Genomic DNA, 15,392 nt, shown 5'->3' on the forward strand with positions numbered 1-15,392 from the left:
GCAGCAGGAGCCATGAGCAGCTTCTCCCAGGAGGTAAAATGCAGGCTTTGAATAGAGTAACATTTTTGACACAGTGACGTGTGTAATGGATTATTGACCTTCTGTTGTGGCTGATATGGTAAAAATAGTCGCTTGAAAGGAGAAAGTTCATCTGTTCTGTATTACATCTCCCTGTAATGGCGTTCTGTCCTGCTCCTTTTCACGCCAAAGATATTTAAATCATGCATAGGCAGAGACAGCAGCACAATTAGATTTCTCTCATGTATAAAAGTGGGCCGGGCAGTCATGATGTCTGGAGACGTTTCTTTTTTTCTTCGCCTCGATTCAGTCTGCCTCACAATGATATACAATGCTCTTGGAGTGTTAAGTGTGGAATAGTAATGCAGCTGCACCTTGGCTTAGTCTGAGCTACCTCAATATTAGAAGTGGTTGGAGGGAATATAGATGTATGGCTCTGTATAAGTGATGTGTGAAGTCATTTTCCTCAAGGGCAAAAGAGCTGTGCACAGAGAAATATAGGTAAAAATGGTGAAATTTAGAACATGAATGTGACACACAGGGTCGAACCATTCAGTGACCATATGCTACATTCAATTAAAAGAACAAAATTAAATAGAATTAAAGAAGGTATTGTATTGCCAAAATCATTTTCCTCTATTAAAATAACTAATTGATTATCTTATACTTTTATATAACTTAATTTGGAAAAAAATCCATTCTTGATATTTTATGTCCATATGTAAATAGTGAGAACATTTTTCCTGGAAAATAGCCTATATATTAATTACATTGTTTGAGTGCAGCCAATAAGGCCATGTGCACTTCATGATGTTACAGAGTATCTATTAACATAAATGGTACATTTCATTCCTGCAAACACAATGCTAGTCACCACTCAGAAACCTACAGGTTATCAGAAGAAAAAAATCTTGGAATTCATTTTAGTTCAGCACCACGGACAGCGGACTTTCCCCACCTGGCAGAGAAACTTAAGTTGTAACAAGTCCTTTTTTCCTCAATTACGCCTAAGCCAGGTGGAAGAGCAGTGAAAGGGCATCAGTGGAGGAAGTTGGACACAGTATTTAACTGTTGGCAGTTAAGTCCTGTAACAGGAACTGTTACTAACATTACAATCAGCTCCTCAGGGTGTCGACTTTGGCATTACAGACTCATGCTAAGTGTGTCTTTTTCTATGCAGCCTGGCAGAGAAGCTTGTTATTAGATGATTCAATCACAGATAGAGTTTGGAATTGTTGGTCTCAAGTAACAAGTTCTCATTTCTCCATATCTAGCTCATGAACAATCTCAGGTTTGTGACTTGTTTAATTCAAATATAGAAAATGGAACCCATACTTATTACCTGTTGAATCACTTACAAAGTCATCAGGCGCCTTTGCAGGTCAAGTCAGTTTAATTTCTTAAGCCTTAATTCACAACACATCTTTGCCTCAATTTACAGTTTAAATCTTTGATTAAAATTTTAAAAAATTAAAGGATTCCTCTTCACTCCGTAAACGAGTTTTTACACCAGATGCCCTTCCTGGCACCACCCAAAATGGGATTATGGCCGACGTGGAATGGAGCCTGCTGCAATGCTCCACTGCTGCTCTCTAACTCTACTTTCCCTATTGAATGCTATTATACACAATCTTAACGTTTAATGTTGAATATCAAGGTACAGTTGGTCTCCGAGCTAAGAGGCTGTTCCTCTTAGCTGTTCCTACAGCGCGACGTAACCCAATATTTACTGTCGGAAACAATATGATAACATCATAATCTAGGACATAAAAGTATTCAGAAAATCAGAAGCGTCTGACTTGTAAACGCGTTTGACTTAATAAACTTACGAGACGTTACGATGTAACCGTGAACTGCAGTCGATCGAGGATGTCGTAAACCGAGGAAATACGCTAATATATAATTTTATATATAATAGTCTTCACGAACAACGGCAGAGAAACGAAGGGTAACAAAACCAACAGACGAACATGGTTTAGAGCTGTGTTGTGCATGGAATAGATAAATCTCAAGGTCAGATTGGAAACACCATTGGTTGGAAACACCTTAGGTAATGGGGGAGGAAATGCATGGAGGTAGCAACAGCCGGAATTGAGAAACTCAAAATCCCGTGGGCTCAGAAAGAGAGAGAGAGAGAGGCGTGTTGGGCAGAGCCGTCCATATCTCCCCCTAATAAAAAGGCAGGGTCGGTTTAAATAAGAAGTCTGCTGTAATAATGCGGTGAGGTGAGGCTGCATATGATGTATGGATTGTTCCATCTGTAATGATATTCCACTGAATGAATGGTCTCGAGCGTAATCAGCTTCAGTCAATTTATTCTCCATGTGTACGTCTTCATTAATCTTGGAGGCTCTGGCTAATCATGTCCATCTACTTGAGTTTTCACGGGTGTCTCACCCACTTACTGTATGTTATTTTAATTAATATCCCACACCAAAGTGGAGGCTGCAAAAATACCCCAGACACTCATTGCACCAGCCCTCTGGTCACATGACTTTGAATCTAATCAGAGGGTGACACAAACTCTCTCTCTCTCTCTCTCTCTCTCTCTGTTTTCTTGTCCCCAGTCTTTTTCCTCCCAGTTCTTCCTGTTATTTATTTGAAGCTCATCTTTCTCTTCACCTTAGCCTCAGTTGCTGGTTTGTTTCTCAGTTGGACATGCTGTGTTATAACTTTTAACTTTATTATACAGCCACGCTTCACATCAACTGTGGAGCCGACTCTAGGGGGCTGTTTTTAGGTTGTCTGTCTGTCAGTTCCATTTTCCTGAAGGTGATATCTCAGGTACGCCTGGAGGGAATATATTCAGATTTGGCACAAACGCTCAGTCAAGGATGAACTGATTAGATTTGGGTGGTCAAGTGTCAAGGACAGTATGTCCACACATCCATCCCTTTCTTGTAAATGCAATATATCAGGAATGTCAGATTTTTTATTTTTTTTTATTACATCTGGCACATTAAGTTCACATGGACTCGAGGGTGAAGTGACTAGACTTTAGTGGCCTGAGGTCAAGGGTCAAGAAAATGCATAAAACATACTTTAGTAAATATCATAGAAATACAGTGATATGGTGACTGGGTTGAACTGACTGGATGACTTTTATTCAATTACTTGAAGTGTTTTTCATAAATAATTCAAATGGAGATTTGACTGAATATCAAGGAAACAAAGCCATGCTTTATGTTGTAATTTTACAAAAATACCTAAATGTGGCTCATACTCCGCTGCTACTTACGCTTTGTCATTGTTACAGGTCTGTGAATAGAGCCGATGGTGTGAATCTGCATACTGCAGCCAAGCCATATATTTCCTAATAAAGTCTTTTGAAAGTGAGTTCCCTTATGAATGATATACTTAACAGGTTCGTAGTGTAGCGGTTAGCCAACTGCCTCGTAAGCAGAGAGTCTTGGGTTCGATTCCCACTCGTAGTGTAGCGATTAGCCAACTGCCTCGGAAGCAGAGTGTCTTGAGTTCGATTCCCAGAGGAAGCAACTGCTTGGGGCAGCCTGTTAACAGCAGATCAGCTGTTAACATGAGAATTTCCCAAATATGGGATCAATATAGTTTAATTTTTTTTAGATATAAACATATATAGACACATATTTGTAAAGCTAAACAGTACCCATATTGTCAGTAGGACCTATAAGTGTGTTTGTCACTCGTATTGTTAGTAAATTTGACAGTCCATTAAAGGAGAGATTTGTATCAACATTTAACACCGTGCACCGTGCATCATACACACAATAGAAACGAGATTACAAAAGCCTGTTTGAGTATTCAGTGGCCATTGTCTCTTTTGTTGTCATTATCTTAATCAAGGTGTAAAGGTCTAAAATCAAAGATACTATTGATCTAAAGAACCTTAAAGTGCTTCCTCAAAGTGCTGCAGCTACAGCCCTCCAACAACAAAGAGTATGTCTGATTTTTTCCGCCCTCTAAAAGATAGAGATCAGAGGGATCTGAGGGTCATTGCATTTATCTGATGCATGTGACAGCTGAGCAAGAGCAAGAGCCTGTCAGAGCAAGTGGTCCTATAAACAAAAAAGTATTTTTTATCATGCTGTATTCGTGGAGGTTTAGACAGTTAAAAATGTTATTCTCTGGTGACAGGAAGTGAAATGTTTTTTTTTTTAACTTAACCTTTATAGAACTGTCTAACCTACTAGAAAATATCTTACTTTATTTATTAGAATATGTCAAGCTCCGATGTTCACACAGCACATGGGTACGTTCACTGAGGCGTTGTTGACAGAACCTTAGCCATGTGACCTGTTCAGGTGCAATCTTGAAGTAAACATTCAAATGGAACATGTCACAACATTTATTAAAATAGTCCCTTGTCCCCACTCTGTGTAAGGGCGTCATGCTTGCAGTCAGGGTTTCTTACCTGCTTCTCAGTTTATGACTTCAGGGACACCTGGCTACAGTACATTAAGTAGAACACAGTATACACACTCCACAGCCACTGGCAGTACTCAGTACTCAGGAACACTTGTAAATAGCAGTATTAGTCACTTTCAATCTCACAGAGAACATTTAAACGGGTTTCATCGAGTAAAATGGCCGTCTCTGAGGCTCAGTGGGACCAGGATTTAATTTATATCCAATCACAAACTCACATTTGTATCAAAGATGAATGTAGTAAATGAGAGTATGCAAGTTACACCTGGGTGTATTTCAGACTCTCACCTGATTTCACCCTTTTTTAAAACCTGTTTTACCATACATTAATTAGCTTAATTAGTGTAAGACTTTTCAAATTGTACCGCAGTACACCTCCCAAATGACTTTGTTACTGTCTCTCGTTTTCCTGTTTCCTCCTTATTTGCACTTACAGCTGTAGTTCAGAGATGTCCTACATACACTATATGAACTGCAGTTATTTTTGTTTGAATTACTATAATTCATTAACACTTGTTTTTTCTGTTTTTTATTTATTGGGATAAAGTTAATGATGTAAAGCTATTTATGACTTCCTGTTGGTGTCCCTACTGAATACAGGTGTGAACAAACTGTGCTGCATGAAGGTGCGAAGTGGGAGGAGTTCATGGAGGGTAAAGTCAGGAGATCAGCTGGTTCATCAAACCACTGTCTGGAAACTGGGTCACTATTGGATACTTACGTCTCCTTCTGAACTGCCCTGTGATTGGTCAAAGCCTTATGTGTGCAGAATTAAGACAATGATAGATGATAATAATAATCGGTACATTTTGTATTTATTCAAAAAATGCATGAATTCGCTTTTTGAATTTTCCCTTAAAATGCATCGATCCATAGTCGAAGCAGTTCAAATAAAGCTGTTCTTTTGTAGTGTTTCATATGGCAGTGTCTGATGTGACATTACCAAGCTGTGAAAAAAATAAAAATAAAAAATCAGTGAAAAACAAAATCAGTGAAGATGGCTGAGAGAGGGAGCGAGAAAGAGGAGCGAGGTTAGGGGGAGATTATGGATGTTAAGTCTCAGTGCAAATGGACTGGAACAATAATGCAGACAAAAACGGAAAGGAGAAAATAAAATGAAGGAATGTAGCTGCAACTCATGTAGAGCAGAATAAAGGTCAGGCCTGGGTGAGGTGCCGAGGAGCAGATGAGCTTGGCATTGTCTAAAAACAAAGAGGAGAACAGAGCCCGTGTTTAGGCATGAGATATTTTAAAAAATCCCAAACATCCAATCTTTAGTTTTGACACGGACCAGTCACGACTGTTAACAAAACCTTTGTTTGTAGCAGCCCATGTGATGTTTCCATAGGAATAAGTATGTGTCAGACACACCCAGTGTGGACAGATACTACATTTAGACAGACTGTGAAAACACGGGAGAATCATGTGACAGGAACGGGATGGGAATAACAAAGGAATGAAACACCGTGACAGACAGCACAGGTACTATCCAGAGATCACCTTGGTTTTTGTCATGTAGAGTTGCTGGCAGTGTTGGGGTAATTACCTCAAATTCCCCAGAGCGTCAGCAGAAGTTACTTACTGATGATTTCAGTAAAGTCTGAGCAGATGTCAGGATTTAACAGGAACAGCTTCTTTTTTTAAAACTTATTTTTGTCATTACACTTTTCTTTTCCAACGTGCAACGCAACCATCACACCACAGCTGTCAATCAGAGTCAGACTGAAATGTGTTCACTCGTACAGAAAGGCACAGTCGGTCGACAACCGGCTTCCAGTCAGATAAGACTCTGTTCTTGACTCTTAATGTTTTAGAAACAGAATTTTGAGTGGATCTCTGTGTGTTCAAATTTGCATCATCTCTCACAGTCAGATGTGTTCACACATACATGACAGACGGCCCTGTGAGGCCGGGTTTAAATACAAAGGATCAAACAAGTTGTTCAGAACCAGGCATGCTTTATGTTTTTTTTAAAGTGCTCTTTTGTTGCCGTGGAAATGTATCCAAGGGCATTTTTGACTATTTGAGTGTATGGCATACTGCAAATTATTTAGTACAGATTTTTTATCCTTTATCATTTTTTGGTAATTATATAAAATGTGACTGCTTTTTCACATTTATATCATGTAATACAGAGGGTCCTCAACATACGTTGGGTTTCAGTTAATGGCAAGGAAACTCAGAAATCTCACTCAGAGTTAGTCAGTATAAGAATAATGGACTTCTTAACAAGACTTTCTTAATACATTGATATGTAGGAATGGTGGCAACAGTGAAACAGAAAAAAACAAACAAAACAAAAAAAGCAACTTTGTGGCAAAGGCATACTGTCAGTTTTGGTTTAGCTGCTGTGACGTAAAGAAATATATTTGAGTTTCCATCACATCTATAACAATAAAAACATCAATGAATCACCCTGGGGGGGATTAACAGGTGAAACAGAGAGAAGTGACTGCCGCAGGCAACAAGAAATGTCTGACTGATCAATAAGACATACTTAGAAAAGAACTAATGCTTTGTAACAATAAAGGAAAAATAAATAGGGATGAATAAAACATTCAGTTTGAAGATTTTTGCAAATATAAGAACTCGTAGAGAATCAATGTGTTTCTGTAAAAACAAGGAATAACCAGCAAAAAATATTTAGTGACTTTTACCACTGAAAGTTCAGTGACCTCTGTGTAAGAAGTCATCTTAACTTTTATCAACGCTCTGTAAAACCTTCAGGCCTACTACAGTATTACTGACTGTTTGTCATTGACGTCTGCTGTATCAACTGCTAACATCACAGTACTTTGAATTTCCTTCCATGTACAACTTTGTGTTGCTGGTGGGGTTTTTTTTTTCGGTAAATGAGAAATGTTTTAAAAAACCTAATTATTCTCTGGTTCTGTTGGGTTCTTCTGTGGCTCCTTATCATCTAAAACAAAACACTGTTTCAAAACCCATTTTAATAAGTTTGATTAGCTTCTCCCTTAGCTTCACGCTTCTTTTCCCTAATGTTACGCAGAAACGGTCAGGGCCTGTAAACACGGAGCAGTAAAAAAATGTGTGACGCACACGTTGAAGACTCGTGCGGCCATTATCACACTCCTGTTGTTCTGCTGAAGTAAAAGAAAAAAAGGGAAACAACAGCCTTTTTTCTGGATGACGGAGGGTCACAGTTTATTTTAGAATAAACACAGCGGCGTGTCCCACTTCTTTGCTCTGACAATTAGAAGACACTCGGCCTGTACTTTTCATCATGCTGAATGGGGATGTCCCATTTTAGCAGACTGTCCTTCTCTGCCATAGATCTTGAATATAAAACACTGACTAAAGAGGTTTAGTTATCACTGGGCACTTTTTTCAAGGCTGTTTTGTAGTACCTGTTTTACACAGTTGCTAATAAATTGAATCTACCATTCGGGAATAATCTTTTGATTACCGTACACAACAATGCACAGCTACTTTTAATATAATATAATTTGTTAAAACACTGGGTAGCTGTAGACTAATCACAATCAATCAAGATTAATTGTTATGCAATTATTCATGATTAATCATGATTAGTCAAGATAAACAAAACATGTACTTTTTTCTGCATATTTCTGGAACAGAAAAACAATTCACACCATGTAGATGTTTGTGTTTTTTAAACTGTTTTTGTGACTGTTTATTTTGAAATTATCAACATGGAAAAAGATGTTGAGAAAAATTCCCAGAGCAGAGTTGGTGGATTTTGTTATTGCTGTGAATGCTGATGACGGCTTACAGAAGGCATCAACAGTTACTTTTTAAAACTCATCGTCGTCCTCAACAATATTAATTAGTTCACAGTCTCTTCACACTCCATTTGCCGCCTGTCAGTCAGCTCGTCATCTGTAGACGTTTTATTTGCCATGCACTCGGTGAGACCGGATTGCAAGCTGGGCATCTGACCTGAAGTCAGAGCCTCTGAAAACACACGCTGGGTGTTGGGAAGATGTTTTTAGATTGAGCAGCTCCATGGAAATAGTGTGCTGATAAGAAGGAACAAATTGTGGCCGGATGGTGCAATTATCAAATTTACAATGCCTGTCATTCTTTCCATGTTTTAATTTGTATTTCAAACTTTAACCTGACTAATCTTTTTAAATGAATCAAAGATATTATGGCTTTAATTTTTACTCATTTGCACTCATTTTTTTTACGTTTTCCTAACCAGATATTCCATCTTTATAATAATCAGAGTATTTTCTTTGTTCCTCAACCATTTCTAACTGACCCTTGCATTGCCATTAGATCATGTGTGTGCAGTTGGTGTCCATCATGTCAGATTCAGGTCAGTGCAAATCCCACTACTCCTGTGGAGAAGAAAGGTTTTCACCACCAGCAGTGACTGTTGTCACAGGAAACAGCGCTCTCTTTTGTATGAACCCGAGAGGAGTAGAAACTGATGTGTGTGTGTGTGTGTGTATGACACGTGTCTACAGCTGGGTGATTTTCACCACTAACTACCCTAGACGTGAATACAGCTGTGTGATTTTCACCACTAACTACCATCAGTCAGTGGATGGATGACTGATGATGCTGAGTGACTGACTGTGCATCAGAGTGATTATTCATGTGCCAGGTGCAGTTCCTTCATGTGCTGTGAGCCAATGTATAGAGTCATGAAGGCGTTGCTGCTTTTTTGTTTTCCATCCTCTATACACTGTACATGAACAGTATGTAGCAACTTACGGTGACAAACTCCTGGCCTGGGGCTGCTTTCCGCCCATGATCCTTTTACATCTAGCGTTTCACGTGTGTCACAAATACTTTTGCCCTTGAGCTCTATATACTGCATACAGAATATATATATATATTTTTTTTTTAATTATTGAAATGCTGTAGTCAGGTTCAAGAATAAGAAAAAAAGAAAAAGACTCTTATATGATGTACGAGAAAAGAAAAAGACTCTTATATGATGTACAGTATATTTAGAATAATATGATGCAATACTTTTTTCTTCTTAAAATAGATCACATTATGCTTTATAGGCTCGGTTGCTAACATACTACTAGGTTAAGTATTTTCACAAATATTTTAAATCTATTAGTAAGTGTAACATTCTCTTCTAGAATACTGTGCTAAAGGAGCGTCGGGTTGAAAAGTTTCTTTGTCATACACATAAGCTGTTACTGTCTTTCTATTCTCTGTGAACGTCTCCTTTTACAGAAACTGAACTGTCAACACAGCTTCTGTGTTCGTGACCTAACTTCGTCAGAGGTCGTCGTGCTCACAGAGCCTAAATGGTGCTTCAGCAGACGAGAAATATCAGCACGTTGAAATATTGTAGGATATCTACAGCCCTGCAGCTGACAGGAGTCATAAGACCTTTTTATTTTAGTTCACTTTTCGGAAAATGAGGTGGAAAAGCATCCATTGTGAAAACATGGTGATTTAGACAGTATTCATAAATTCTTACAATGCAGCCGGCATAAAACAACACAGTGCTTGTACAAAAGTGATCATTTAAAGGAGAGGACATTTGTCTGAGGGCCCTGGAGTCTGTTTACCTATGTTCTTGTCTCGCTTACCTCTTTATTCAATTCTAAACTTAAATAATGGTGGTATAAACATTACGGTGTCGATTTGGGCTACAATATATTGCATTAAGTGACATAGTATAAGATGCAGCGCGGTGTTTCACAGAAGATTGTTTTTCTTTGGGAGGTGTTTTTTCAAATTCGAGCCTCCAAATCCACATTCTGTTGTCAAAATGCTCCAAATGATTTAAGGGAAGAATAATCAAAGATAATCAGCTCAATGATGTAACTGTTCACCTCCTCTTTCCCCCAGATTTTGCGAGAGCTGTCGCCTCCCGGCCTATGTCGTACGCCGCCGTGTTACGACTGAAGGCAGACGGAGCTTCCTCTGTGCTGAGCTCACGTAGCAGACCACGACAACACTACAGTAGTGGGCTGGAGACTACGGAGTGGCCTGCTTTTTCCAGTCAGCCGCTGTCGGCCTTACGACTGATCAGCTCTCAGGAGGACCACAGGAGTGAAGGTAAAAACAGCGGCTCACTTTTTCTTTCATTTGTTCAGAAAAATGGCCTTGAGCTGCATGTCAAGAAAAAAAAAATACAGACACTGGATTCAGACATCCCTCCACATTGACATGTAAGTTAATTATAAAAAAATATATTTGATTTGACTTTTAATAGTAATAATATAAGTTAATTATAAAAAATATATTTGATTTGACTTTTAATGCAATTTTTTTCTTTTAATATAAGGTCCAAAATTTGTAAATGACATGTCAACTGCCCTTAAACTGAATATAAAATGTGGATGGAGACTTATCTGTTCCAGGCCGTGACATTTATGAAAACCAGCAGAAGTTCATGTGACCTGCAAAGAATATGATTGGACAGCTTGTACAATTAATAACTGTAGTGTCTGAAAGGGGCCACTAGGAGGTCAGGTTGCTATGCAACACATTATATGAAAATCATCTCTCCAGATAACATGTTACCAAATGCTATTGCCCGCTAGTGATATAATAGAGAAATCACTTTTTGTTTATGGATACATTTTTTTCTTTATTATTTACTCTATTTATCAGACAAATTCACCTATTTCTGCACCAATAAAAATTGCACTCAATTGTTAAGTAAACCTGATGATAGATGATGTATAGATAACAATTACAACTTCTGCCGAGGATAATGAAGGCTTGTGTACACTTTAATGTAACTCAGAAGCCATGGCTTTCATTACCTATAAAACAGCAAATGGGAGCTGGATGAACAAATATCTGTAGGAGTGCTTGGCATTTTTTGTGCCTTTTTTTTTTTTTGGAACCACCTGGCTTCATCTGATTGAAATCACATCACGAGCGACTTGTACAGAGTGGGATTCCTGCAAACAGGAGGTGCCACACGAGTTCAGGTGACATTATTCTCACCGGAAGAAATGAACCCCAGTAAGGCAGGATGCTTCGGAGTTTGAATAAACTCCTCCAGACATGATTGGTGTGAATGCATCGTGCCGCCCGTGCACCCTGCCAACAATCTGCCATTTCCAGTCTGACTTTATACGCCTTGGCTTCCTGTCTGTTCACATTTGGGGCTGTAATGTATCTCACCTATCCATCACAGCCGTGTATGGTCTGCTGTGACCAGGGTCATGCTCTTTGTAAAATTGAAGTGGGATCACAGCAATATCCAACCCTCTCTGTGTTCCTGTCAGAGCAGGAGCTGCAGATGTGATGGATATTTTTGTCAAAGAGAAGATTTAATACTTCACACGTGGCAAACAGACTGTCATAAATCTACATGGGTCACTTGGCGTGCACATGTGCAGTCTGAGTAATACTGGTGGATATAATGGCAAATTGATGTCCTAATGTATGACTAATGCTTTCTGCGTCTAAAGCACTTAATTACCAGAAATATTAAGTGGCTGCAGAAGATGTGGTGGACTGAACTGAGGCCGATTACAAAAGTGCACGAGATGTTGGCGTCAAACATACAAACAAGACAAGTAGAGTTTGTTTTATTTATTTAATTTTTTAAAATCATACAGTTTTCTGTTTTCTGTCTGTCAGTTTGACTTTTATTTTTCTTTTAATATTTTTCTGACGTTATCACTGGATAACCGTAAAAAGCACTTGTCGTACATCTCTATAGCCAAGATGAAAAGAAAATGTCTTTCCATTGTCGGCACTGACAGGAGCGTAATCCCACTACTCAGGATTGATGTTCTGTGAATGAAAGTGATGCCAAAAAGTGATGCACCTTCAGTGGTTTTAAAAGGAGATATTGCTTCTGCCTCTGTGATTGACAGATGGTCATGGCACTTCAAGTGTAAGGATTTAAACAACTTCTGAGCCTTTGAGTGTGTGTAGGTGGATGTTTGTGTGGGTGTATCTATGTGTGTGTGTGTGTAAAGAGCAAAAAATACCTCTCATCCTCAGCTGCACAAATCTGGCTTTTTTGTCCAACTCTATCAGACGTTTAATGGCAGGTCAGAAACACAAGCTGTTAGCTAAAAAAAAAAAAAAAAAAAAGAGCAAAAAATCATTGAGTAAATATTTGTTCTCTAATGTTAAAGGAATGGTAGACCACAGCAGTTTTATTCCACACTGAGACATTGAGGACGATAAAAGCATTTCTGCTTTGTTAGTCGGTTTATTAAATACTCTGCAGTCATTCAAAGTCATGGCTAGTTTCACGTTAGCTGAAGCAGAGGACGTAGCCCTTTATGGCTCTCTGCCGAACCATACACAATACGTTCTGACTAATATCACTCTCCAGTGGCAAACGTAATTACTCAAGAAGGATGGTGACATTCCAGTCTTTGGGCTCCCCGCTAAAGTTCACTGGATTTCCAATAAAACAATTTCCACTGCGCCCACATCAGGTGATGGAAACTCTGGCCCTCTTCTGGGATCATCCATCAATTTAAGAGGGAAAGAATAAATTTGGAAAATTAACACACACACGTGAATTATGTCATAAAGTTATCGTATTTAATGATATGTCATTTTTGCAGTTAATAACTGCCTGTAGTCGGTGACCGGCGGATATCTGGCATCTGTTCATGTTGATTTGCTGCAGCAGTTGGAGCTAAAACCTTATGATTTCAAGTTTTTAATAAAAATATATTGTGTACTCTACACATTTTATAACTGCAGCGCTGTGGTATCTCCCTGTGTTATAACCACATGTACTGTTAATAAGACGTAAAAGACATGTTCTTATTCCTACTGCTGTGTTACACCGCTGTGAATGTGCTGAAGTGTGTTTTGCCTTATATGCCGTCATGGCTGCAGCTAAATATTGATTCGTGTTTCCTCCACTGATTGGAGAATAATTCTGAACGCTTTTTATTTCCCTGTGGAGAAATAAATTCCAATCATTGTCTGACGACGGGTGGTGAGACTTTAGAAAAGCCATAATTCCTTTTTATCATTGCACTTTTTATGACTAATTAGACCAACAGGATGCTGTCGATGTGCATTGTGTTGTTATTGTATAATTAGAAAATGTAGTGAAGCCTTAAATCCGCAGATAATTATATATATATGTGTGTGTGTGTATGTGTATGTATATATGTAAGCATATATTGATACTTTGTTTGTATATATGTATATGTATAAATATGTGTATTTAAATATATACGTGTGTGTATATACATACATACATTAATACATATATGTATTAATGTATGTATGTATATACACATACATATACACACACAAAGTATATGTATAATATTTTGATTGATAAATAGTATTTATCGATTTCTCTGACAAGGTCTCAAGCTGTTTTCCTTCACAAAAAATGTACTGAAAATATAACTCTGACCAAACTTCTTCTGACAGAAGGTTTTAGCTCAGAAGGTTCTAAAGATGCAACAGTTCAGTCAGAAATACGACCAGAAATGTATGTATGTAGAAATGTATTTGAGGCTAGCGGTCAATTAAGGTCATGAAAAACATCGAAATAATGCGTCAGATTTTGCATCATGTCATGCATCTGAAAATGTGATGTCATCGTGCTGCTGCTGCTGCTGCTGTGCCTGGACTTCAAGGGAGTGAATGAGGCAGAGAGGGAGAAACACTGCTGCTCTGCTGCAGCTGTTTCCTGCACATTAATATCAATGTTCAGGAACAGAAAAATGCTTCAGCAGTTTTGGACCAATATTTGAAAGTGAAATTTGTTATTCTAAATGACTGAAATTAATGTAGTATGAGGAATATAATTCTGTTCTCTAAATTACTGAAATTAATGTAGTATGAGGAATATAATTGTGGCCCAAATAAAAAAAAACAGTTATACTTAAAATTAAATTAATTTAACCCTTTGTGCCAGCCCACTATAACTCCCCGCCCCACAGTTTCGGCACCACTGGTTTAATCCTTCAAGCAAGGATGTTGTTACACGATAGCTTATTGTTAAATGACCTGGTGGTTTTCTCCATTTTCCTCAGTTAAATGGTCACTGGTCTTTGAATGGTCACTGGTCTTTGAATGGTCACTGGTCTTTGAATGGTCACTGGTCCATCATCCACTCATTCCTCTGTGCAGTGTTCAACAGGATGAACCAATTAAGTCTCTTTTCTTTGGCTAATTCAAGGTTGAAACAAAAAGAAAAATATAAAGAACATGTGCAGCCTGGACTGACAGGCAGACAGCATTAGGCACAAAAACACTCCACAACATACAAATAAAAATATTTTTTATATTTTTTTTAACGCAACAATATAATTGGTTACCTGGTATCTTTTAAACCAAAAATGGTGGGGAAAAAAAATAAAAGAACATTTGCTGCATAATTGTGTCTCCTTTGTATCACAGATTTGTTTTTTCCTTTCATTGTAACCACATGAACAACATCAGAGACCAGCCTGAGGTCAGTTAGTGTACCAATTTGACAGCAATTAAAAAGTGTTATGTGAAGAATACAAGGAGAAATTAGTGGCAATTTTCTTTTTCGTTATTTGTTCTTTTCTGGAAAATTATACACCCAAATAAAAGTGATCAAATAAAGCATCAGAATAATTAAACTCTTTTTTTTCCCACACAGAAAGTGAAGAGTTTGGTCCTGTTTTTATCCAAGAACCCGATGATGCTATTTTCCCGCTGAACTCTACTGAGAAGAAGGTGATGCTACAGTGTGAAGCCAGGTCAAACCCACCGCCTGTGTACAGGTGAGTCACCGTCTCCTTTCTGCTGTGTTTTTTAACGTTTTTTTTTTCCATAAAAAATTAAAATCTGGCATTTTTCTAATTTGTCACAGATGGCTGATCAACGGGACAGAAGTGGACATCGAGGCGGATTATCGCTACAGTCTCATCGATGGGAGCTTAATAATCACCAATGTGAGCGAGGTCACTGACCATGGGACGTACCAGTGCAGAGCAGCTAACAGTGTTGGTGTCATCCTCAGTCGAGAAGCTCTCTTACAGTTCGCATGTAAGTAGAACCTTTTCTATGAACTCGGAACTTGGCATCTG

General features: G+C 38.3%; 1 protein-coding gene across 1 annotated transcript in view; it reads left to right on the forward strand.

Moving 5' to 3' along the window:
- The window catches only part of LOC107988477 (contactin-5-like), a 78,674-nt gene that overhangs the window by 43,449 nt on the left and 19,833 nt on the right, over positions 1-15,392 (forward strand). The window contains exons 6-8 of the mRNA XM_025055174.1: positions 10,228-10,437; positions 14,963-15,086; positions 15,176-15,351. Coding sequence (XP_024910942.1) covers positions 10,228-10,437; positions 14,963-15,086; positions 15,176-15,351 — 510 coding nt within the window. The remainder of the gene's footprint in view (positions 1-10,227; positions 10,438-14,962; positions 15,087-15,175; positions 15,352-15,392) is intronic.

This window comes from Cynoglossus semilaevis, chromosome 4, assembly GCF_000523025.1.
Source record: "Cynoglossus semilaevis isolate Cse_v1.0 chromosome 4, Cse_v1.0, whole genome shotgun sequence".
NCBI classification, from domain to species: Eukaryota; Metazoa; Chordata; class Actinopteri; order Pleuronectiformes; family Cynoglossidae; genus Cynoglossus; species Cynoglossus semilaevis.